This window comes from Moschus berezovskii, chromosome 23, assembly GCF_049115385.1.
Source record: "Moschus berezovskii isolate FMDL1 chromosome 23, NW_MosBer_1.0, whole genome shotgun sequence".
Classification (NCBI taxonomy): Eukaryota; Metazoa; Chordata; class Mammalia; order Artiodactyla; family Moschidae; genus Moschus; species Moschus berezovskii.
Genome location: NC_142482.1, coordinates 19,827,839 through 19,853,843, shown reverse-complemented (window position 1 = coordinate 19,853,843; position 26,005 = coordinate 19,827,839). Strand labels below are relative to the sequence as shown.

General features: G+C 48.6%; 2 protein-coding genes across 4 annotated transcripts in view; one reads left to right on the top strand and one right to left on the bottom strand.

Annotated features, from left to right (window-relative positions):
- Positions 1-23,741, top strand: part of UQCC2 (ubiquinol-cytochrome c reductase complex assembly factor 2) — a 28,810-nt gene extending 5,069 nt beyond the window's left edge. Inside the window, exons 2-4 of the mRNA XM_055407201.2 lie at positions 19,141-19,215; positions 19,978-20,047; positions 23,561-23,741. Of these exons, the coding sequence (XP_055263176.1) occupies positions 19,141-19,215; positions 19,978-20,047; positions 23,561-23,688 (273 nt within the window). The 3' untranslated portion in view covers positions 23,689-23,741. The remainder of the gene's footprint in view (positions 1-19,140; positions 19,216-19,977; positions 20,048-23,560) is intronic.
- Positions 23,742-24,648: 907 nt separating this feature from the next.
- Positions 24,649-26,005, bottom strand: part of ITPR3 (inositol 1,4,5-trisphosphate receptor type 3) — a 67,436-nt gene continuing 66,079 nt past the window's right edge. For all 3 annotated transcript variants that reach the window (XM_055407196.2, XM_055407197.2, XM_055407198.2), the window contains one exon: positions 24,649-25,457. In XM_055407196.2, coding sequence (XP_055263171.2) covers positions 25,389-25,457 — 69 coding nt within the window. In that variant the 3' untranslated portion in view covers positions 24,649-25,388. The remainder of the gene's footprint in view (positions 25,458-26,005) is intronic.

The following is a 26,005-nucleotide window of genomic DNA, read 5'->3' as shown; positions in this document are numbered from 1 at the left end:
TTCTTTTTTTATAATATCCCACTGTTTATATGTACTGCGTCTTCTTTGTCCATTCATCTGTTGATGCCCATTTAGGTTGCTTCCATGTCTTGGCTGTTGTAAATAATGCTGCTGTGAGCATTGGGGTGCATGTGTCTTTTCTAATTAGAACTCTAGTCTTTTCCAGATACATGCCTGGGAGTGGGATTGCTGAATCCTATGGCAGTGCTTTGGTTTTTTAGAAACTCTGTACTGTTCTCCATAGTGGCTGAACCAGTTTCCCTTCCCACCAGCAGTGAAGGAGGGCTCCCTTTTCTCCACACCCTCTCCTGCATTTGTTGTTTGTAGGCTTTTTGATGATTGCCAGTCTGACTCGTGTGAGGTAATCTCTTGTTTTAGTTTTGATTTGCATTTCTCTTAATAATTAACGATGTTGAGCATCTTTTCATGTGCCTGTTGGCTATCTGTATTACTTCTTTGGAGAAATGTCTGTTTAGTCTTTCGCCCATTTTTCAGTTGGATTGTGTGTTTTTATTGTTGAGTTGTATGAGCTGTTCTGTATATTTTAGAAATTAAGCCCTTGTCCGTTGCATTGTTTGGACGTATTTTTCTCCCATTCCATAGGTTGTCTTTTCATTTCGTTATAGTTTCCTTTGCTTTGCAAAAGCTTGTAAGTTTGATTAGGTCCTGTTTATATTTTTTTTTGCCTATGTCTCTTCTAGGAGTTTTATAGTATCATGTCTTAGGTTTAACTTTTTAAGCCATTTTGAGTTTCTTATTGTGTGTGTGGTATGGGGAAGTAGTCTAACGTCATTGATTTACAGGAGGCTGTGCAGCATTCCCAACACCACTTGCTAAAGAGACTGTCTTTTCTTTGTTGTATATTGTTGCCTCCTTTGTAGAAGATTAATTGACCTGTGTATGGGTTTATTTCTGGGCTCTCTACTTTGTTCCACTGATGTATATGTCAGATTTTGTGCCAATCCCATGCTATTTTGATTACTGTAGCTTTGTGGTATTATTGTCTGAAGGCAGGGAGGGTTTTGCTTTGTTCTTTTTCCCCAGGGTTGCTTTGGCAATTCTGGGCCTTTTATGGTTAAAGATAAATTTTAGGATTATTCCAGTTTTGTGGAAAATGTCATGAGTAATTTGATGGGGTCGCATGAGATCTGTAGACTGCTTCGGGTAGTATCGCCGTTCTCACAGTTTTAATCCTCCCAGTGCAGGAGCGTGGGGCCCACCTCCGTCTCTGTGACTCGTCTTCCGTCTCCTCTAATAGTGCTTTACAGTTCTCAGCATATAAGTCTCTCACTTCCTTGGTCAGGTTTATTCCTAGGGTGTTTTTTGGTTTTTTGATGAGATTTTAAAAGGTTTTTTTTTTTTTTACTTTCTGATGTTTCATTGGTAGTGTAGAGAAATGCAGTTGATTTCTGTCCATTAAATCTTGTATCCTACTTTGTTGTTGTCATTTAGTCACTAAGTTGCGTCTGACTCTTTTACAACCCCATGGACTAGCCTGCCAGGCTACCCTTCTGTGGGATTTCCCAGGCAAAAATAATGGAATGGGTTGCCATTTCCTTCTTCAGGGGATCTTCCCAACCCAAGGATCAGACCCACAGCTCCTGCATTGGCAGACGGACTCTTGAGCACTGAGCTAGCTGGGAAGCCCTACCTTGCTGATTCCGTCCACCTGCTCTAAAAGGTTTTGTGTTGGATCTTCACGGTTTTCTGTGTGGGGGATCAGTGACACTTTTACCTCTGCCCTTCTAATTTGGATCCCGTTTATTTTTCTTGTCTGAGTTCTGTGACTGGGACTTCCAATGTTATGTTGAATAGAAGTGGTGAGAGTGGGCACCCTTGTCTTGTTCCAGGTTTCAGTGGGAACACTTTCAGCTTTTCACTGTTGAGTTTTACATTGGTTGTGGGTTTGTCATAAGTAAACTTTGATTATATTGAGATATGTCCCCTCTATACCTGCTTTGATAGGAGTTTTTAATCATGAGTGGATGTTGAATTTTATCGAATGATTTTTCTGAACCTCTTGAGATGATGATGTGATTTTTGTCATTTGTTTATGGGGTGTATTACACTGATTTGCCTCTGTTGAGCCATTCTTATTAACTTTGGATGAATAGAACCTGATGATGGTGTGCGATCCTTTTTATGCACTATTGGATTTGGTTTGCTAGTATTTTTTCTTTAATTAACTAGTTAGTTATTTACCTTTGGCTGCACTGGGTCTTCACTGCTGTGCGTGGGCTTCTCCGGTTTTGGTGAGCAGGGAGTGCTCTCTGGCTGTAGTGTGTGGGCTTCTCATTGCAGTGGCCTTTCTTGTTGAGAAAGCACGTGAGCTTACATATTTGCGGCATGAGGGCTCAGGAGTTGCGGTACACGGACTCCAAAGCATGCGGGCTTCAGTAGGTGTGGCGCATAAAGTTAGTCGTCCCACAGCATGTGGAATCTTCCCAGACCAGGGGCTGAACCTGTGTCCCCTGCATTGGCAGGCGAATTCTCAACCATGAGACCACCAGGGAAGTCCTACTGGTATTCTGTTGAGAATTTTCACATTAGTCAAGGATGTTGGCCTGTAGTTTTCTTTTTTGGTGGTGTCTTTGGTTTTAGTATCAGGGTGATGGTGGCTTCATAGAATGACTTTGAGAGTGTTCCCTCCTCTTCAGTCTCTTGGAAGAATTTGAGAAGGATCAGTTTAAGTTCTTCTATGTATATTTGGTAGTATTCCCTAGTGAAGCCATTTGGCCCTGGACTTTTGTTTGCAGGGAGTTTTTTATATTACAGCTTCTTGAATCACTTCTAGTGATCAGTCTGTTCAAATTATCTATTTCTTCTTGGGAACTCCCTGGTGGTCCAGTGGTTAGGACTTGGAGCTTTCACTGCCGTGACCCAGGTCCAATCCCTGGTCAGGGAACTAAGATTCCAGAAGCCACACGGTGCAACCAAAAAACAAAACAAATTACCTGTTTCTTGATGCAGTTTTGGTGGGCTGTATGTTTCTAGAAACATCCATTTCTTCTAGATTATCCAGTTTGTTGGCAAATAATTGTTCATGGTATCCTCTTATGGCTTCGTATATCTCTATGACGTCAGTTGTAATTACTCCTCTTTCATTTCTTCTTTTCTTTGTTTGGGTCCCCTCTCTTTTCTTCTTGGTGAGCCTAGCCAAAGGTTTTCAATCTCTCTTCTGACTTTAGGCTTGTCTGTTCTTCTTTTTCTAATTCTTTTAAGTGGTATGTTGAATTATTTGATATTTTTCTTGGTTTTTTGAGGAATGCCTTCATCACTATGAACTTTCCACCAAGAACTGATTTTGCCATGTCCCATAGACTTTGTCTGGTTGCATTTTCATTGTCATTTGTCTTAAGGTATTTTTAAATTTCCTCTTTGACTTTGTCATTGGCCCATTGGTTGTTCAGTATCCTGTTGTTTAGTCTCCATGTAATGTTTTTTTTTCCCCCCGTTTCTCTTTATACGGTTGATTTCTTGTTTCATGCTGTTATTGTCAGAAAAGATGCTTGGAATAATTTCTGTCTTCTTAAATTTGTTGAAGTTGTTTTATGTCCTAGTAAGTCATTGATCCTAAAAAGTGTTCCATGTGCACTTGAATGTGTATTCTGATTTTTCAGATGTACTGTCCTGAAAATACCAATTAAGTCTGACTGTTCTCTTGTGTCATTTAGGGTCTCTGTTGCTTTATTGATTTTCTGTTTGGGAGATCTGTATGTTGATGTCAGTTGGTTCGGTTGCTCGGTAGTATCCGACTCTTTGCAACTCCATGGACGCCAGGCCTCCCTGTCCATCACCAACTCATGGTGCTTGCTCAAACTCGTGTCCATCGAGTTGGTGATGCCATCTAACCATCTCCTCCTCTGTCGTCCCCTTCTCCTCCTGCCCTCAATCCTTCCCAGCATCAGGGTCTTTTCCAGTGAGTCAGTCCTTCACATCAGGTGGCCAAAGTATTGGAGCTTCAGCTTCAGCATTAGTCCTTCCAGTGAGTATTCAGGGTTGATTTCCTTTAGGATTGACTGGTTGGATCTCCAAGGGACTCTCAAGAGTCTTCTCCAACACCACAGTTCAAAAGCATCAGTTCTTCGGTGCTCAGCTTTCTTTATAGTCCAACTCTCACATCCATGCATGACCAGTGGAAAAACCATAGCTTTGACTAGATGGACCTTTGTTGGCAAAGTAATGTCTCTGCTTTTTAATACGCTGTCTAGGTTGATCGTAGCTTTTCTTCCAAGGAGCAAGCATCTTTTATGGCTTCAGTTACCATCTGCAGTGATTTTGGAGCCCAAAATCATAAAGTCTGTCACTGTTTCCGTTGTTTCTCCATCTATTTGCCATGAACTGATGGGACCAGATGCCATGATCTTCATTTTCTGAATGTTGAGTTTTAAACCTACTTTTTCACTCTCCTGTTTTACTTTCATCAAGGGTCTCTTCAGTTCTTCTTCACTTTCTGCCATAAGGGTGGTGTCATCTGCATATCTGAGGTTATTAATATTTCTCCCAGCAATCTTGATTCCAGCTTGTGCTTCATCCAGCCCAGCGTTTCGAATAATATACTCTACATATAAGTTAAATAAGCAGGGTGACAGTATTAGCCTTGATGTACTCCTTTCCCACATGTCCAGTTCTAACTGTTGCTTCTTGACCTGCATACAGATTTCTCAGGAGGCAGGTCAGGTGGTCTGGTATACCCATCTGTTGAAGAATTTTCCAGTTTGTTGTGATCACACAGTCCAAGGCTTTGGCGTAGCCAATAAGGCAGAAGTAGATGTTTTTCTGGAACTCTCTTGCTCTTTCGATGATTCAACAGATGTTGGCAATTTGATCTGTGGTTCCTCTGCCTTTTCTAAATCCAGCTTGAACATGTGGAAGTTCACAGTTCACGTACTGTTGAAGCCTGACTTGGAGAATTTTGAGCATTACTTTGCTAGCGTGTGAGATGAGTGCAATTGTGCAATAGTTTGAACCTTCTTTGGCACTGCCTTTCTTTGGGATTGGAATGAAAACAGATCTTTTCCAGTCCTGTGGCCACTGCTGAGTTTTCCAAATTTGCTGGCATATTGAGTGCAGTACTTTCACAGCATCATCTTTTAGGATTTGAAATAACTGGAATTCCATCACCTCCACTAGCTTTGTTCATAGTGATGCTTCCTAAGGCCCACTTGACTTCACATTCCAGGATGTCTGGCTCTGGGTGAATGATCATACCATCGTGGTTATCTGTGTCATGAAGATCTTTTTTGTGCAGTTCTTCTGTGTATTCTTGCCACCTCTTCTTAATATCTTCTGCTTCTGTTAGGTCCACACCATTTCTGTCCTTTATTGAGCCCATCTTTGCATGAAATGTTCCCTTGGTATCTCCAATTTTCTTGAAGTGATCGCTAGTCTTTCCCATTCTATTGTTTTCTCTATTTCGTTGCATTGATCCCTGAGGAAGGCTTTCTTATCTCTCCTTGCTATTCTTTGGAACTCTGCATTCAAATGGGTATATCTTTCCTTTTCTCCTTTGCCTTTAGCTTCTCTTCCTTTCATGGCTATTTGTAAGGCCTCCTCAGACAACCATTTTGCCTTTCTGCATTTCTTTTTCTTGGGGATGGTCTTGATCACTGTCTCGTATACAGTGTCACAAACCTCTGTCCATAGTTCTTCAGGCACTCTGTCTACCAGATCTAATCCCTTGACTCTATTTGTCACTTCCACTATATAATCATAAGGGATTTGATTTAGGTCATACCTGAATGATCTAGTGGTTTTCCCTACTTTCTTCAGTTTAAGTCTGAATTTTGCAATAAGAAGTTCATGATCTGAGCCGCAGTCAGCTCCTGGCCTTGTTTTTGCTGACTTCTCCATCTTTGGCTGCAAAGAATATAATCAGTCAGATTTCGGTATTGATCATCTGGTGATGTCCATGTGTAGAGTCTCCCCTTGTGATGGTTTGCTATGACCAGTGTGTTCTCTTGGCAAAACTCCATTAGCCTTTGCCTTGCTTCGTTTTGTACTCCAAGGCCAAATTTGCCTGTTATTCCAGGTATCTCTTGACTTCCTACTTTTGCATTCCAGCAATGGCATCCCACTCCAGTACTCTTGGCTGGAAAATCCCATGGGCGGAGGAGCCTGGTAGGCTGCAGTCCATGGGGTTGCTAAGAGTCGGACACGACTGAGCGATTTCACTTTCACTTTTCACTTTCATGCATTGGAGAAGGCAATGGCAACCCACTCCAGTGTTCTTGCCTGGAGAATCCCAGGGACGGGTGACCCTGGTGGGCTGCCGTCTATGGGATCACACAGAGTCGGACACGACTGAAGTGACTTAGCAGCAGCAGCAGCATAATGAAAAGGACACCGTTTTTAGGTGTTAGTTCTAGAAGGTCTTGTAGGTCTTATAGAACCATTCAACTTCAGCTTCTTCAGCATTACTGGTTGATGTCAGAGGGGTGTTAAAATCTATTGCTAGTATTGCATTCCCGTCAGTTTCTCCCTTTATGTCTGTTAGAATGTGTTTTATTTATTTAGGTGCTCCTGTATTGGGTTCATGTGTATTGCTCAGTGTATCTTCTTGTGTCGACCCTTTTATCGTTGTGTAGTGTCCCTCTGTATCTTTCTTTGTGGCCTTGTTTTAAGGTTTGTTTTGTCTGATAGGATACTGTGACCCCCACTCTCTTGTCATTTCTGTTTGCTTGAGATGGTTTTTTCTGTCCTCTCACTTTCAGTCTGTGGTGACCCTTCACCCTGAAGAGGGTGTTCAGCATGTTGTGGGCTCTTGTTTTATTATCCAATCTGCCATTCTATGTCTTATGATCGGAGCATTTAGTCCATTGACTTTTAAGGTAATTATAGATAGGTATGTGTTTATTGCCATTCTAAACCTGGTTTTCCAGTTGACTTTATATTTATTGCTTCTTTGTTCCTTTCTTTTTGTTTTTCCTTTTATGGTTTGATGGTACCTGTTTGCTTTAGACCGGTAGTCGTATAAGATCAAACACATTAAAAACAGAAAATCCACACTTTCTTATTCCACTCTCCCAAGTAATAATGATGTGATTTTAATGTCCTGTTTTACATTTTCATGTTTATCCTTTTGTTGTTCATTGTGGTTATAATTGCTTTCACAAATTTTTTTTCTGTTTTTTTAAAGTATGTTTTGGTTTATTTAAGTGGTCTACAATCCTTTCATATATTTGCTTTTTCTATTGTGATTTTTCCTTTCCTATAGGTTCTTGCTTCTCTTCTATTCAGAGAAGACCTTTCAATACTCTTTTCAGGATAGGTCTAAGTATTGCTGTATTCTTTTAGTTTTTGCTTGTCTGATAGATCCATTTTCTCTTCTTCTATTGTAAATAATGATCTTGCTGGGTAGAGTACCCTAGGTTGCAGGTTTCTGCCTTTCAGGACTTTGAATATATCTTGGTACTCCCTGTGGGCTGCAGAGTTTCTACAGAGAAATCAGCTGATACTCATGGGGGTTCCCTTGTAATTTACTCTTTTGTTTTTCTCTTGCTGCCTTAAAGAGTTCTCTTTTATCTTTATCTTTTGCCATTTTAATTATGATAAGTCTTGGTGTCGGTCTGTTCAGGTTCATCTTGTTTGGAACCCTCTGTTCCTCCTGTACTTCAATATCTGTTTCCTTTTTCAGGTTTGGCAAGTTTTTAGCCGTAATTTCTTGAACGTTCTTCTTCTGAACTCCTCTTGCATAGACTGGCATGCTTTGTATCCCATAAGCCTTACATGTTGCTTTCATTTTTTTTCATTTGTCTTTATCTCTGCCATTCTAACTGATTTCTGTTATTTTGCCTTGTTGACTAAAAAGATGTACACTGTGAGAGTTGCAAGTTTTGTTTTATTTGGGGCAAAATGAGGACTGCCGGGAGACAGCACCTCAGATAGCTCTGAGAGACTGCTGCAAAGAGGCAGTGGGGAAGGTCAATATATAAGATTTTGGTGAAGGGGGAGTTCAATGCAATTAAGTGCTTACTTTACAAAAGGTTTTCTGCTAGTCCTGAGGAGCTGATGTCACCTTGAAGGGAGTTAGTGCTTTTCCAGATATGAAGAGATGCAAGGGTTGGGATCATGAAATCAGTTCCTGCAAACACCTTACTATCTAAAGGCCTGTTCCACCAGTTGCCGTGGAGCACAGAATGCCTCACTCTCCACCCTGAACTTCCCTCAGGGCCTGTGGAAGGTCAGCAGCTGCAGCAGCATGGGGTTCCTCTCCACAGAGGCAGATGGCAGACACCTGTGTTGTTGTTCAGTTGCTAGCAAATGCTCTTGGCAAATGCCAGTTTGTAGTTGACAGTCTTCCAGATCGCTTATCCATTCTTCTACATTGCTTAGTTTGCTGTTTATTGCCTTCAGCTTAATTTTCAGCTCAGCAGTTGAGTTCTCTGATTCTGATGGCCTCTTCATTTTTGTTGCTGTTCAGTCCCTCAGTCGTGTCCGACTCTTTGTGACCCTATAAGCTGCCCCTTCATTTCCCAGGCAAACCATTCAATATTACAGTGATCCAAGTCTATGCCCCAACCAGTAATGCTGAAGAAGCCGAAGTTGAATGGTTCTATGAAGACCTACAAGACCTTTTAGAACTAACACCCAGAAAAGATGTCCTTTTCATTATAGGGGACTGGAATGCAAAAGTAGGAAGTCAAGAAACACCTGGAGTAACAGGCGAATTTGGCCTTGGAGCACGAAATGAAGCAGGGCAAAGGCTAATAGAGTTTTGCCAAGAGAATGCACTGGTCATAGCAAACACCCTCTTCCAGCAACACAAGAGAAGACTCTACACATGGACATCACCAGATGGTCAACACCAAAATCAGATTGATTATATTCTTTGCAGCCAAAGATGGAGAAGCTCTATACAGTTAGCAAAAACAAGACCAGGAGCTGCCTGTGGCTCAGATCATGAACTCCTTATTGCCAAATTCAGACTTAAATTGAAGAAAGTGGGGAAAACCACTAGACCATTCAGGTATGACCTAAATCAAATCCCTTATGATTATACAGTGGAAGTGAGAAATAGATTTAAGGGACTAGATCTGATAGATAGCGTGCCTGATGAACTCTGTATGGAGGTTCGTGACATTGTCCAGGAGACTGGGACCAAGACCATCCCCATGGAAAAGAAATGCAAAAAAGCAAAATGGCTGTCTGAGGAGGCCTTACAAATAGCTGTGAAAAGAAGAGAAGCAAAAAGCAAAGAAGAAAAGAAAAGATATAAGCGTCTGAATGCAGAATTTCAAAGAATAGCAAGGAGAGATAAGAAAGCCTTCCTCAGCGATCAATGCAAAGAAATAGAGGAAAACAACAGAATAGGAAAAACAAGAGATCTTTTCAAGAAAATTAGAGATAGCAAGGAAACATTTCATGCAAAGATGGGCTCGATAAAGGACAGAAATGGTATGGACCTAACCAAAGCAGAAGATATTAAGAAGAGGTGGCAAGAATACACAGAACTGTACAAAAAAGATCTTCACGACGAAGATAATCACGATGGCGTGATCACTCACCTGGAGCCAGACATCTTGGAATGTGAAGTCAAGTGGGCCTTAGAGAGCATCACTACGAACAAAGCTAGTGGAGGTGATGGAATTCCAATTGAGCTATTTCAAATCCTGAAAGATGATGCTGTGAAAGTGCTGCACTCAATATGCTAGCAAATTTGGAAAACTCAGCAGTGGCCACAGGACTGGAAAAGGTCAGTCTTCATTCCAATCCCAAAGAAAGGGAATACCAAAGAATGCTCAAACTACCACACAACTGCACTCATCTCACACGCTAGTAAAGTCATGCTCAAAATTCTCCAAGCCAGGCTTCAGCAATATGTGAACTGTGAACTTCCAGATGTTCAAGCTGGTTTTTGAAAAGGCAGAGGCACCAGAGATCAAATTGCCAGCATCCGCTGGATCATGGAGAAAGCAAGAGAGTTCCAGAAAAACATCTATTTCTGCGCTATTGACTATGCCAAAGCCTTTGACTGTGTGGATCACAACAAACTGTGGAAAATTCTGAAAGAGATGGGAATACCAGACTACCTGACCTGCCTCTTGAGAAACCTGTATGCAGGTCAGGAAGCAACAGTTAGAACTGGACATGGAACTACAGACTGGTTCCAGATAGGAAAAGGAGTACGTCAAGGTTGTAAATTGTCACCCTGCTTATTTAACTTATATGCAGAGTACATCATGAGGAACGCTGGGCTGGAAGAAGCACAAGCTGGAATCAAGATTGCCGGGAAAACTATCAATAATCTCAGATATGCAGATGACACCACCCTTATGGCAGAAAGTGAAGAGGAACCAAAAAGCCTCTTGATGAAAGTGAAAGAGGAGAGTGAAAAGTTTGGTTTGAAGCTCAACATTCAGAAAACGAAGATCATGGCATCTAGTCCCATCACTTCATGGGAAATAGATGGGAAAACAGTGGAAACAGTGTCAGACTTTAGTTTTTTGGGCTCCAAAATCACTGCGGATGCTGATTACAGCCATGAAATTAAAAGATGCTTACTCCTTGGAAGGAAAGTTATGACCAGCCTAGATAGCATATTAAAAAGCAGAGACATTACTTTGCCCACCAAGGTCTGTCTAGTCAAGGCTATGGTTTTTCCCGTGGTCATGTATGGATGTGAGAGTTGGACTGTGAAGAAGGCTGATCACCGAAGAATTGATGCTTTTGAACTGTGGTGCTGGAGAAGACTCTTGAGAGTCCCTTGGACTGCAAGGAGATCCAACCAGTCCATTCTAAAGGAGATCAATCCTGGGTGTTCATTGGAAGGACTGATGCTAAAGCTGAAACTCCAATACTTTGGCCACCTCATGCGACGAGTTGACTCACTGGAAAAGACTCTGATGCTAGGAGGGATTGGGGGTGGGAGGAGACGGGGACAACAGAGAATGAGATGGCTGGATGGCATCACCGACTCGATGGACATGAGTTTGAGTGAACTCCGGGAGTTGGTGATGGACAAGGAGGCCTGGCGTGCTGTGATTCATGGGGTCGCAAAGAGTTGGACACGGCTGAGCAACTGAACTGAAGCTGCAGCACGCCAGGCTTCCCTGTCCTTCTCCATCTCCCGGAGCTTGCTCAAACTCATGTCCATTGAGTCAGTGATACCATCCAACCATCTCATCCTCTGTTTCCCCCTTCTCCTCCTGCCTTCAATCTTTCCCAGCATCAGGGTCTTTTCCAGTGAGTCGGCTCTTCGCATCAGGTGGCCAGAGTATTGCAACTTCAGCTTCAGCATGCTGCTGCTGCTGCTAAGTCATTTGAGTCATGTCTGACTCTTAGCGACCCCATGGACTGCAGCCCACCAGGCTCCTCCATCCATGGGATTTTCCAGGCAAGAGTACTGGAGTGGGGTGCCATTGCCTTCTCTGTCAGCTTCAGCATAAATCCTTCCAATAAATATTTAGAGTTGATTTCCTTTAGGACTAACTGGTTTGATCTCTTTGCTGTCCACGGGACTCTCAAGAGTCTTCTCCAGCACTGCAGTTCAAAAGCATCAATTCCTTAGTGCTCAGCTTTCTTTACAGTCCAACTCTCACATCCATACATGACTACTGGAAGAACCGTGGCTTTGATTAGACAGACCTTTGTCGGCAAAGTGATGTCTCTACTTTTTAATACGCTGTCAAGGTTTGTCATAGCTTTTCTTCCAAGGAGCAAGCTCTTTTAATTTTTGGCTGCAGTCCCCATCCACAGTGATTTTGGAGCCCAAGCAAATAAAATCTGCCACCGTCTCTGTTGCAGGAAGGGGGACCTTTTCCAGGGCCTGAAGTGGGCTCTTGTCTAACACTCAGAAATGAATTGTCCAAGGAGATACATGAGCTGACAAAGCAAGAGACTTTATTGGGAAGGGGTGCCCGGGCGGAGAGCAGTGGTGTAAGGGGACCCAGGAGAACAGCTCTGCCTCGTGGCTTGCAGTCTTGGGGTTTATGGTGATGGGATTTGTTTCCAGGTTGTCTTCAGCCAGTCATCTGACTCAGCCCTTCCTGGTGGTGCACGCCTTGTTCAGCCAAGATGGATGCCAGAGAGAAGGATTCGGGGAGGTGATTGGGCACGTAGTGTCCCTTTTTGACCTTTCCCGAACTTTCCCTGTTGGTGGTAGCTTATTAGTTCCGTGTTCCTTACCAGGGCCTCCTGTCGTAACACTGTGGTGCCTGGCCAGGGCGGGCAGTTTGAGTCAGTGTGTGTTCCCTGACATTTCTACTTTTTCCCCACCTGATTGCCATGAAGACTGGATGCCATAGTCTTCGTTTTTTGAATGCTGAGTTTTAAGCCTGCTGTTTCACTCTCCTCTTTCCCCCTCATCACGAGGCTTTTTAGTTCCTCTTCACCTTCTGCTGTTAGAGTGGTGTCATCTGCGTATCTAACAGCGCGTGTTAGTCGCTCAGTCGCGTCTGATTCTTTGTGACCCCATGGACCGTAGCCTGCCAGGCTCCTCTGTCCAGGTAGTTCTCCAGGCAGGAATACTGGAGTGGGTTGCCATTTTATCTGAGGTTAGTTCCTTGTTTCAGTTATCTGCTTTTCTGTCAATCACCTTTCTTAATTCCGTCACCATTTCTTTACTTTTCTTTTGAACCCAGGATCTGGTAGACTGGAGAGGTGTGTTTCATTGTTTGTTCTTTTAGGGGATTTCTCTTGTCCTTTTCATTGAGAATGGTTCCTCTGCTTTTATATTTTGCTTGTATTACTGTGACTCTGAATCTAGGGAAAACGGTTATCTACTGTGATCATGAGCAGCTGTTTTTGAATGGGAGCATCCCTGTGTAGCCTGTGTGAGTCACTGCTTTTGGTGTGAGGGCCGTTTTTGTCATGGATGCCTGCATGCCTTTCCTCACAGTGTGCTGGCCCGGCCCCCTTGATGGCAGCGTGACTGATGGGGTGACCACGGCCTGCCCTGGGTGTTGGGCCGGGCCTCCTCTTTGCTCTGTGGGTGTCACAGCCCTGTCAGGGGCAGGGTCTAAACCCCATTTGTTGGAGTAGAAGCCCCAGATCCAGGTTTCAGCCGTGGTGTGAGGTTGGTAGGACTGGAGTGCTCCCATTGGAAAGGGAGCTGCTGTGTGTTTCTTCCCAGGAGCTGTCTCCCTGGATGTGTGTCCTGTGACATTTCCCGTCACCTGCTGTGCGTGCTTTCACAGTACACTGTTGTTGGCCCTGCCCCTGGCCCCACCTCTGCTGTGGGAATGCCAGTAACCGGCTCAGATTTCAGCCCCGCTGCCCTGTATGCACGCCCACATTCGTTACTGCTGGCGCCAGACCTGTCTCAGCTAGGGGAGTGCCAGTAATCAGCTCTGATGTCCCCTAGATGCTCTGCCGGCCTAAATGTGCTGGTCACTCACCCACCAGGAATCGGCTCAGATTTCAGCCCCGCCTCCACGTGTGGGCAGTCTACTGGCACTTGCACACTCCCAGAGCTCACGGGGCAGAGCCATGCCCACTGTGACACCCTGAGAACAAGGTTGCTGTGGCGGACTCGTGCCGCCGCCCCCCCCCCCGCAACATTGAAGGGGTGGCTTCTGTGGCAGACCTAGGCTCTATCCTGACATGCACCACCACCACCACCCCCCCACAATTGCAGCTCAGACCACACTGCAGGCCCTTTGGGCTGTCTCTGCGCAGCCCCGGTGAGTCCTCTGAAGGCCCAGTTCTAGCCCCAGCCATTCTGCACACCAGTAGGTGTGTGTCTTGGGTGGCTGGGAAGTGTAGCAAGGTAGCCCGCGCTGTCTTGCTTGTCTCCCTCTGTCCTGCCTTCCACAGGCCAGCCACTGCACTCTCCTCTGAGGCTCCCTGTCTTCCAGTGGGCCTCTCGGCCAGTGAAGGGGCTTCCCAGGGTAAGGGAACCTTTTCCCTTTGAAATGAAAGCTTCCTCCTGTCCTGATTATTTTTATTTTTTCATCCTATTCAGTTATGTGGTGATCGTTCTTACAGCTTTGGTTATACGAGATCTTCTGCCAGTGTTCATTGAGTATTCTATGAAATTGTTCCACTTGGAGATATTTTTGATGTATTTATGGGAGGAGATGAGCTCAACATCCATCTATTCCGCCATCTTGATATCTGCCCCTAGTGGTGTTTTTTTGGCTGTGCTGAGTCTCTGTTGCCACACAGGATTGTCTCTCGTCGCAGTGCACAGCCTCCTCATTGCAGTGTCTTCTCTTTGCACCAAGCATGGGCTCTAGGGCGTGTGGGCTCAGGAGTTGCGGTGTGTGGGCTCAGGAGTTGTGGTGCGTGGTCTTCAGAGGTCGTGGCGCGTGGGCTTGGGACTCGTGGTGCGTGGGCTCGGCTGTTGTGGCAGGTGGTTTTCAGGAGTTGTGACGCATGGGCTCAGGAGTCATGGCGCGTGGGCTCGGGTGTTGTGGTGTGTGGTCTTCAGGAGTTGTGGCGGGTGGACTTCAGGGTTTGCAACTCTCAGGCTGTGGAGCACAGGCTCAGTAGTGTGGCGAACAGGCTCAGTTGTTCTCTGGCATGTGGGATCTTCCCAGATCAGAGATCGAACTCATGTCTCTTGCATTGGCAGGTGGAAGAGCCACCAGGGAAGCCCCCTCAGTGGTTCTTAACCTTTGAGAACCTAGTGCCCTGTGGATGAAAGTGCAGACACACGTCTTGTTAGGAACCTGGTGGCTTCCCAGGCCTTGAAGCCCTCCTTGGAGCCACTTAAGACCCTGGACCATCCTTGTTCCCCTGGTTTTTCATGCCTCTTCCTCCCAGTCCCTCCGGTCCCCATTCCACCGAGTCCAGCTCTGAAGTCTGTACACTTCTAAGTGAGGGCCTCTGACTCTGTATCCGTCTGAGCTGTCGCTGCGGTGAAGCCCACACCCCCCCTGCCACCCCCGCCGTGGGAACCGGGCCTCGTCACGGGCTTCTGCCTCTGATCTGCGGCTCTGCATTCGGTTACGCTCTGTCCTGGCCGTTTTTTGTTTCTCTTGTGTGAGTAGCTTGTTTCAGCTTGGTGGTCAACCTCTCTGGAGCTGAGGCTGGGTCTTGTGTCCCCTGCAGCCACCTCACAGGGCACTCTGCACAGAAGGCGCTCAAGAGAGACTTTCAGCTGAACTCAAGGGAGCGAGCAGACTCCCATGACAGAATGACCTCGTTTCAGAAGTTCATTACAAGTCATGAAAACTTTCTTTCATAGATCCTCCTGGACTGAATCCAGCCCTACCTTAATTAGCAAAGCAATCTGCAGCACCCTTTCCCAAAAGTGCTTATGCATCCCTTTGTGTGACTAGAATAGGGGCCGCTGTACCAATTGCTGTCACCACCCAAAATTCAATTTTGAAAATCGAAATCAGTGCCTGCGGCAACGATGTAGATTTGTATGTATAAAAGTTTAATATGGTAAAGAGAAATTTACTGACGACTGAGCAGGGGAAATGCAAAAGGAGCGAAAATAGAGCCATAAAGGACACTTTGTCAGTTGAACATCTATTTTATTCACATTTAGGAAGCAGAGCTGAATTTTTCATAATATCCCTTGCTGCCTTTTTCAAACCCAGTGCTGCTATTAGTCCTAAAATGTCCGTAATCTCATTAGGTGTGAATGCAAAATCAGGTAGTTTAAAGCTTGTATGTGAGAATATTTCTTAAAGTGCACAGTGCACTTCATTTCAGAATTCAGTGTTTGTGCTGGAATCTGTCAATAAAGTGTAGGATGTAGGTATGTGGTAAGGCTTCCGGAATTAGAGAATTGTTTCTATTGATGTTCTTTTAAGTAGTAAGTAATTGGCCACCTCATGCGACCAGTTGACTCACTGGAAAAGACTCTGATGCTGGGAAGGATTGGGGGCGGGAGGAGAAGGGGACGACAGAGAATGAGATGGCTGGACCATCAGTGAGATGGCATCACCGACTCTGTGGACATGAGTTTGAGTGAACTCCGGGAGTTGGTGATGGACAGGGAGGCCTGGCGTGCTGTGATTCATGGGGTCGCAAAGAGTCAGACAGGACTGAGCGACTGAACTGAACTGAAGACTACTTTGTAATTGCTGAGCTTGGGTTGGGTGTGACTAGAACCCCAGAATTGGCCGGGGCTCCATCTCTGCTTAGGCAGTAATAACTGGCCAGAAATTGCCATACCTCAGCTCCCATCACCTCCACTGAGTTACCTTTATGGCCTTGTATAGACACCTTCTGACCTCAAATGGGAAATTGAGTGACAAGTTCATTTTTTGGTGATTGGTCATTTAGAGGTGATTCTCAGATGATTCAGCGAGCTCCAGACATTACGGAAAGTATCTGGAAGACTGACTCTTTAATACTGAAAGACTTGTGAAAGGTCGAGGGAACCCAGAGGGTCACCTTGCTGTTTGAGCGGTGCACTGCAGGGTGACCCCTTCCTCTCTCTGTCCCTCCTTCTGCTCTTCTGCTCTGTCAGGTGGGCAGTGCCTGCCCTCCCCCCCAGGGTACAGAGGAGGTAGCTGAGCAGGCCTCCAGCCCACCATCACCATCGCACTCAGAGGGGCAGGAGGGGACTCCTGCTGGCGGGACCCTGAGGGCGAGGGTCTGGTGGGAGCTTAGGGAGGACGCAGCATGCCGGCGGTCTGTGCCTGGGGGGAGCTGGGGCGGGGTGCTGGCCAGAGTCACATTGTGAGAGCTGGGTTGGGACAGTGGTCAGTGGCGCAGGAGGGGAACGTCAGGACGCGGGGCCTGCAGGTGGGGGACAGGAGCTGCAGGCGGCCACTCACCTGGCAGAGACAGGGTCAGCGTGTGATCTCCGCTGGGGCGACCATGGAGTGCTTAGGGCCCCCTGAGAGCCATCAGGGTCAGGACTGGAGGTTCAGCTAAGGCCGGAGCGAAGCTTCGGTAGTCACTTCCACTTCTAACTTCACCCCGCAGTCACACCAGCAGCACTGATCCACTGATGTGTCCTAACTGCTGTCCCCTCAGCATGGGCACGAGCTGGCCCTGTGCCTGGAGAGCCCCCGTCCCATGGGGACTACTGCCTACCCTCACCAGGACCTAGGTGGTTCTTCCTGGCTCCTCTAATGGCGTCGGGGTGCCGTCCAAACGCCCTCTCTCTGCTGTCACGGTGATCATCCTGAAGTCTTCTCTTTCGCCTGGTGGTTAGTGCAGTGAAGGCCTGTGTCTACTGTAACTGTTGACTACTAACAGTAACCACCTTCGTTAGCATCCCAGGCCCTGAATTCAGAGCAGTCGAGGCGTTAGCTCACTTATCCTCACATCACCCTCAGAAATAGAGAATATCGTTACCTTTTCTTTTAAAAGAAAGGTTAATTTGGCCAGTATGCTTCAAAAATGTCAATACAGGAAAGACAAAGGCCGAGGTGTCCTGGCTGTAAGAGAAAGAAATGTGGCAGGCAGTGCTGGAGGGGAGCCTGGGCCTAAAGTACTATTTTTCCTCCAAGGATTTTTACTGAGATAGTTGACAGAGTCAGAATATGGACGCTGGGATAGATAGAAGTGTTGTGTCAATGTTGAATGTCCTGAATTTGCTCATGGATCTGTGGTTATATGAAAGAATGTCATCATTCTCAGGAAATTAGGTGTCAGGAGAGAGAGGGTGATTTGCCCAATACCCCAGAGCTTGTAAGTGACGGGATCCAGACACGGTGGTTTGACCCCGCTGCTGCCCACAGCCACAGATGCCTGCTCCAGCATAGGCCGGGCGGACCGGAGTTCTCGTCAGTTTAGCAGTGAACACATCCATCCAGTTGCCTCGTGACAGTCCACACAGTCAGCGCTGGAAGTCTGGCTAGTGTTACTCTTTCTCCTTTTGCACCTTCTGTTCATCTGTCGTCTAGTTAGCTCTTAGTTTTGTGCGCCCTGCCAAAGACAGAACGTTCAAAATGCTCTTCCCGCAAAGTGCATGCTGCAGATTCTTTTCCAGCTGGACTCGCTCTGAAAGCGCTGCCTCGGGGAATCGGCCTCCTGTTTTTCCATCCGTTCCTTCTTTTCAGCCCTTTGACCCTGACCCATTCAAATAGTGCCTTTGGTTATTATTCAGCAAACACCGCTGCCTCCTCAGCCCCTCACCTCTTCCTTCTGAGGCGGCGGCCTGGCGTTCCACCGACAGGTGGCCTGACCTGGGAATGGAGCGCGTAGAACTCGGTGACAGATTGTCTTTTTCGTCTGCTGTAAAGTGGGGACATTATCCGACGTGCACACGGAGGCAGAAGCAGAGCTGCCCTTTTAAAACACTTAACTACTGATTTATTTATGTTCTTTCTTCTTCGAGAAAGGATTTAAGTTGGGAAAAATCCATCATTTGAATTCTGGGAGAAAACACTGAAGAGAAAGTTTAATTCTGGGGAGCTTTCAGAATTCTTGGCAGAATAATATGAGGGACTGTAGCTAAGTAGTGGCGGAGGCAGAGGGGGGCAGCTCAGGAGGGGCGTGAAAGCGGAGAGCCCGTGTCCCCTTCTCGTGTCGCCCTTCTCCCTGGGATCCCAGCGGGCCGCCTTCCTCCCCTCTGTCCCCAAGGCGTCCCGTCCTCACAGCACCTGACTGACTCTCCCTCTCGCTTCTCCTCGGTTCACCTGTCTCGGCCTGAAACAAACGCAGCAGCTCCCTCCTCACCGCAAATGATCTGGGGGGGCCTTTCATAAGAGAGTCTGTATTGTGAAAGTTTACCTCGCAAAGCTCTGTCTTTCCCGTGCACGCTCAGGCCCACGGCCGGGCGGCCCAGTTTGAGGCACAGGCACCCCTGCCTCCTCTGCCCTTGCATACCGCCCCCTCCACTCTCCCCAACTCCTGTGCCTTCTGCCGAACCTTCCGTCACCTGCTGACCACTTGAGCACGCGGGAACTCGCCTCCTCTGACTTCTTGCGGCCCGCACTGCCCTCAGCACTCCTGCCAATGTTGGATTTTTACTGCAGTGCCTCCCACCTCAGTGGCTTGCTGATTCGCACATCATGGGTGCCCTACAATGTTGATTTGCCGATTGAGTTTTTCTGCAGGATGGGGGGTTGCCGAGGTGGAATCATTATTCCCAAAAGGAGATTTCTAACAGCAGGACCTGTGGTTGGAGAAGCCAGCGCAGAGCTGCAGGCCTGCTTCCTGTGAAGGCCTGACTTAGGCGGGGTCCTTCCTCAAGGTGCAGGGTGCCGGCCGGTGTGTGGGCAGGGCCCCGGCCGGTGTGTGGGCAGGGCCCATTTGCTCACTCTCTCGGGGTTCTTTGTTTTTCAGATTGCAGAGCCTGAGGCCTGTGATCAGATGTACGAGAGCTTGGCACGGCTCCATTCAAACTACTACAAACACAAGGTGAGTGGGCCACAGGCTTTTCTATCCCCAGCCCTCTGACTGGAGACAGCTGTTAAGAGTGAGGGAAATCTGATTATATGACGTTTTGTATAGAATTGTGGTTTTCTACTTTTGAATGTAACCATTAATTTCAACCAAGCCAACTAAGGCACTTGATAGAGGCTTTTAGGTCACCTAAATGAAAGGTCTTTGTAATTTTGAAGAAAAACCACGTTTTGTATGCCAGGGTGTGCTTCTGGGCGTGTCTGACAGCTGTTGGGTCTCACACAGATTTGCCCACCCTCCTGCCACACTGGTGACAAAGTTGAGAAAACGCTGGGCCTCTCCTCGGCCCTGGCATGACTGCTGTCCAATTCCACTAAGTATGTTTCTTCCCCAGTCCTGAAAAATGTGCTCAGTAACTTCACAAATACACGTGGCCGAAGGCCTAGTCTGCATGAAAAGGGGATTTCTCCTAAGTCCTGGTGACCCAAAGTATGATCTGTGAGCAGCAGCATGGCACTGCCCGGGGTCTGGTTAGAGACATGGACCCGGCCCCTCCCACCCCAGCCTGGGTCTCCAGAGGCTCAGGCGCCTGCTCGCCTCAGAGCCACTGCTCTGGACGGCGCCAGTGTGGCCTCCAGGTGGCACTGCTCCCCTCCCTCTGGCCTCTGGACACCCAGGGCCTGTGAACTGCCCTTGAGAGCTTGCCTCTCCCCTCGATGTGGGCCCTGGGTATGCCGCGGAACTAACCTCTCCCCCCTCCTCTCTGCCCGTGACCAGTACCCTCGCCCCAGAGACACAAGCTTCAGTGGCCTGTCCCTGGAAGAGTACAAGCTGATCCTGTCCACAGGTATGGGAGGCGCAGCTGCTGCCGTTTCTGGTTGGTTTGCAAATGGGTTTTTGAGTGGCCACAGGGAATCATCTAATAAGACAGCTTTGCTTGATGGAAAGTCTTGTGGAATAGCCCACAGGAAATTCTGAAGCTACAGGGCTCATGTTTTTTGGTCATAGAATATGGAGAAGGTCAAAGGCATTATTTTAAAAAAGCAAGTTTATCTTCAGAGCTTTTAAATTCAAGACTGGGCAGCAGGGAACAGGGGGAATATGTATTTGCCAAATGGAAGTAGTTGAAATCAGGATGGAAGGAAAATAATTTTATTTTTATGGTCCTAAGAGAGCTTTATAAACAATGAGGGTTTTAATTAAAACAAAAAGCCATTCAGTGGACGTGTATGGGGACATGGGCTGCAGGTTAGATACGGGTTTAACTAGGTTTGTTTTGGAGTCCTTGACAGACCCTGATTAACAAGAAAGGAAATACCCTGCCTTGCCCAGCCCCTCCTTCTTCCCCATGTCCATTGTCACTGGAGGGGCACGTGGCGGGTGGTGGCAGGGGGAGCCTGGGTTGAAACAGGCAGGTTCTGGAAAATTACTATTTTTATTGCCAAGGACACCACATATAAAAATAGGCTAACCTTTTCTGGGAGGGCATGGCCCTGAAACATTTGCCTTCTGGTACTCTAGAAATTTCTGTTTCCTATTTCTCTGGTATCCTTCAGCCACTAAGGTTTGAGGATTTAGGCTTCCAGAAAACTCTTAGCCTTCTGATTAAAACCTGGTGGTGTCATCTGCCATTGTGTGTTGACCCTGATCCTATTTTTATTACAGTACTCTCTGAAAAACTGGGGTAAAGATACTTTGGCCAGGCAGAATCACTTTATTGGCAATTTTATGTATATCCAAGTGAATATACCCCCATGGCCCCAGGCCCATGTAATTACAAGCTTCAACGCACAGCGTCATTGTGAAGACCCCAACGAGTTTAAGCAAAGTTTGAACTTGAAATCAGAACTTAGGAGTTCTAGAGGCTCAGCCTCTGCCCTTTGTTAACCCTCGGGACGCTGGGTTGGGGGAGAAGAGGGACGCCCAGAGCGGGAGATGCCAGACCCCACTACTGGCCTGTGCTGCAGCCTGCTCTGGGATGGCGGGGAGCTCAGCCGTAGGAAACTGGCTGGTAATTAGCTTTCCCAGCAAGCCTCCTATTTCTGTTGTGCCTCTGGAATAAGGTTACCGGCTGTTTCCTCTGACAGGGCAGAACACTCTGCACTGTCTGTAGTGAGGATTTGCAGGCCTGGCAACTCTGAAATGTGGCCGCAGCGTTGGTCCCACGTGTGTCCACCCTGGTGTGGGGTCCCGGGAGTCTCTGAAGGAGCATCAGGGCTTGTCGGGACAGGGAGTCCACGGCATCCCGTTCTGTGCCCCACGAGGCAGCCTGGACTTCTGGAAAAGTCGGGGTAGGATGCTGGGCTCGTGGCTGGGGTACAGTGCAGGTCCTAACTTAGTCAGGAGTCTGCTGACAGTAATTGTAATAATGCTGATCGCCGAAGAATCGATGCTTTTGAACTGTGGTGTTGGAGAAGACTCTTGAGAGTCCCTTATACTGCAAGGAGATCCAACCAGTCCATTCTAAAGGAGATCAATCCTGGATGTTCATTGGAGGGACTGATGCTAAAGCTGAAACTCCAATACTTTGGCCACCTCATGCGACGAGTTGACTCACTGGAAAAGACTCTGATGCTGGGAAAGGTTGGGGGCGGGAGGAGAAGGGGACGACGGAGAATGAGATGGCTGGATGGCATCACCGACTCTGTGGACATGAGTTTGAGTGTACTCCGGGAGTTGGTGATGGACAGAGAGGCCTGGCGTGCTGTAATTCATGGGGTCGCGGAGACTCAGACACGACTGAGCAACTGAACTGAACTGAACTGAAGTTACCTTTTTGTTCACAACAGCTATTCTTTTTCTCCATAAGTTTCATTAAGAGATGGAAATCCAGGCTATGAAAATTAATGTGAAAATCTGAATTTAAAATATAAGTAAAATTTGGTATCATAGAACTTTAGCCCTGGAGAAACTTTAGACCAGTGGTTCTCAACTAGGATGCTATTTTGCCCCGCAGGGAAACTCTGGCAGCGTCTGGAGACCATGTTAGTTGTCAGGCTTAGCCGGAAGGGGCAGTTTGCTACTGCTGTCCAGTGGGTCAAGGCTGAGATGCTGCCACAGTGCCGGGTCTGCCCCACAAAAGAGCTTCCTGACCCTAAACCTTGCTGTGCTGAGACTGAGAAACCCTGCCCTGGTCGCTTAGGGGTAGGGAGGAGGGCTGGATGTGTTTTTAGATGAAGGCCCCACTGGCTCCTGCTGCCTTCACATCTGTGAGGATGGCTACCTTTTCTTGAATGTGGGCCAGGTACCAAGTACATCACCTCCATTATTTCCTTTAAAGGTCACAACTTTGGGGGCTTCCCTGGTGGCTCAGCTGGTAAAGAATCCACCCACAATGCAGGAGACCTGGGTTCGATCCCTGGGTTGGGAGGATCCCCTGGAGAACGGAACGGCTACCCACTCCAGTATTCTGGCCTGGAGAATTCCAGGGACTGTATATGGGGTCACAAAGAGTCGGACCCAACTGAGCAACTTTTCACTTACACTGGTAGCTCAATGGTAAAGAATCCTGTCAATGCAGAAGCAATGCGGGAGACACGGGTTCAATCCCTGATCTTGGAAAATCCCCCATGCCTCAGAGCAAGTAAGCCCGTGAGCCCCAACTATTGAGCCTGTGCTCCAGAGCCCGTGAGCCCTAGAGCCAGTGCTCCGCTACAAGAGAAGCCCCCCAGTGGGAAGCCTGCACATTGCAACTAGAGAAAAGGCCGCACAGCAGCAAGACCCGGCACAGTCAGAAGTCAATATATTAAAAAATACAGAGGTAGGTGTTTATGTCTGTACTTCGCAGATGAGGAACCCGATTGCTTGAGGGGACCCAGTGTGGAAATGGTGGGTGGGGCTGGGGCCAGGCCCAGCTCCCTCCTGGAGTCGAGGGTGTCCAGTCATCCCCGTGGTGGGGGTGGACGGAAGTGCCTGGGTTCAGACCCCAATTCTGCTGCTTCCTGCCGCGGAGCCTGCTCAGGTCCCCTTACCCCACTCTGCCTCAAGTCCCCACATCTGTACAATGGAGACAGCCCCCGTGGCTGCTCAGGTCGAGCTTGTGATGAGAGGGCGCGTGGGTCATGAAGCTGACACAGCAGCACCATGTCCTGGCTCACGTGGGGCCAGAGCGGGCCCTGCTTGGGTGCCGCATGGGGACGATGTGAGCAGAGGCCGCTGTCAGGACGCGGTCTCAGCACACCAGTGCTCGCCGCACTCACGGTATTCATCTGTTACCCTGCTTGGCTCGCTTCTCAGAAGTTGGGGCTGCATATCCTTTTTTCTGTGAAAAGAGGCATGCATGTATGGCGCAAGCCCTTGGGGCCAATCTGTGTGATCATTTTACACTCCACCTTTTTTTTGTTGTCTTCTCCTTTTGCAGATACGTTGGATGAGTTTAAGGAGATGAATAAAGGCACGTGGAAGAAGCTGCAGGAGAAGTTCGCCCCCGGGAGCCCTGAGGGGAAGCACCCAACCTGGGCACGGGCCCTACCGCGCCCGCGCACCTAAGCGTGGCGTCATGTATGTTGCCACCGTCAATAAAACGCCCTGATCTCCCCATCCATATGGCTCCGGAGTCTCATCTGGCCTTCACAGAAAGGAAGCCTTTGTTTCTCTAAAGAAAGCTGCGGCCTGAAAAGGGATGCAGGTTGAGCATCCGCCCGCCCGCCAGTCAGGCTCAGCGTCCCTGGGAGAGGAAGCGCGGGTCTGCGTCTGGGCCTGAGAGGGGAAGGTGACAGGGCCTCTGGGCAAGGTGCTTCCTGCGCAGCTACGGGGCCCCCACCTGCCAGCGGGGGTCTGCCTGGCTCCTGGCAAGGTCTCGGGCTCCCTTTTGTTGTAGGCGCTCCTGGGGGAGAGCCAATCATAGCGGCAAGCACCGAAGAAGGCATCCTGTCCCGCCGCCAGCAAAAAGCGGTGGCGCTGCGCGGCAGAGGGCTGTGGAAAGCCTGCTCGGCCCCCCCGCCCCAACCTCGTGCAACAGCCGCGTCCCAGGTTGGCCCGAGGGGCAGAGCAGCCAGCCGGCCGGCTGGGGCCTTGGCTCAAGTTGGCCCAACGCGGGGGGCAGATTCTGGGGGCAGCCACACGGCGGGACCCGGCAGGAACACTGCAGGGTCACTGCATTACTCCACAGAGCCTTAGCGCTCACCCGTGGATGGTCAGGGTCCCACTTGAGCTTTCTTGTCAAGAACAGAGCTGAGAGGAGGGGTTGGCTGGGCCGACAGCACCCCTTGTTGGAAAGTGGAAGTGGGTTCTCAACCTCCTCTATTCCTGAACTCCTCACTGTGTTTTGCATAAAATAAAATACGTAGGATGATTACAGAAACCAGTTACACTGCGGTGCATTCTGTCCCGCAGTGGCACTCAGCATCTCCCAAGTGCACGGTGAGGCCAGGCCAGCAGACAAGACTCAGACTGCCCTCTGCCAGCACTGTGTTCCCACCAGCTCCAGCCCGCAAGGAGCCAGCATCCTTTTCTAATGGACTAGATTTATTAATTTATTTAAGGCAATTAACACATTAGTTCTCGGGCCGAAGGATTTGTAAAACATTACACCAAAAGGAGAAAACAGGCAGTGAAAACCAGCCCCTCCTGACACGCCCCAGCCCAGTCCCCTGGGCACACACCTGTCCCCAGGAGGAGCAAGGCTTCATGCTGCGGTCTCCCATCCTCCTGGGGCTGTGCCCGCAAGGCTGGCCCAGCCTCGGACACTGAGGTCTACATCTATAGGGTCTACAGCAGGTCTGGGGCCCAGGGGAGGGGCGCAGCCCTGGGAAGGGCCAAGCCGGCACCATGAATAAGTTAAATAACAAAGCCCTAAAATCACTAGCAACAGCATCACTGTGCCCTGCCAAAGGCGGCAGCGACCAAAATGTAGTGCTTGGAGTACAGAGAAGACCCCACTCCTGACCACCCACCAGGAGGAATACAAAGCAGCAGCAGTTACTGCTTTAAGGGACTAGGCAACAGTCCTGCGAGAGGACAGACATCCCCTAAGGCACTAAGGTAAGCAAGGCCCAGTGAGTTTCTGAGTCTTCTAGGGGCTCGGTCTGGGCAGGGCTGTCCGCTCTGTAGCTTCCCCTCCAGGCTGGCCTGGGGGTCTGGCCGAGTGGGTTCTGGCGGCTGGGCAGACGCGCAGCCTGATGGGGTGGCCAGTCTCCCCAGCCTCAGCGCTCCAGTGTCCCTGTGGCCGGTGGGCCTGCCGCGGCGGCTCAGCGGCTCATGCAGTTCTGCACATCCACGAAGCCCAGGCGCTGCCTGCGTTTCCTCTGCTCCGTCATCTGGGTTTAAACAGATGCCAGCGGTTGGGTCAGGCCGTCGAAAGCCCACCCTCCCCGCGGCCCCTGCTGCCGTTCAGTCCTGGCAGCTGGCCAAGGGCCCCCAGGGTGCAGCAGGGCCGTCAGCCCCAAACCCCGGTCTTCAATTAGCGTGTCACAAACCACTGATCTGGTGCAGCTGGGAGAGTGCCCCACCTAAAAGAGGGGCTGCCTGCCTGTATTTAGTCACTGCCAGATGGCACAGAGGACACTCTGCAAGAGCGGGTGTTGAGAAGCGGAAGGAGGCCCTGACGTCCCATCACCCTAACCCGTCAGCGCCCGGGCCAGAGTCTAGCAGCTGCAGGGTGGGGGTGAGGGGCATGCGAGGGAGGCCCCACACCCGCACGAGGCCACGCTCAGCCCTGCCCAGCTGCCCTCCAGGGGCACGAGGGCAGGGGCCGCCTCGCCTCCCCTCCATCCCGGTCTCCTCAGGGATCTGTCTTCCACCCCAGACCCAAGAGGACCGGCAGGGAGGGGACAGAGGAAGCAGAAAGGCCCCACCACCCTCCCCG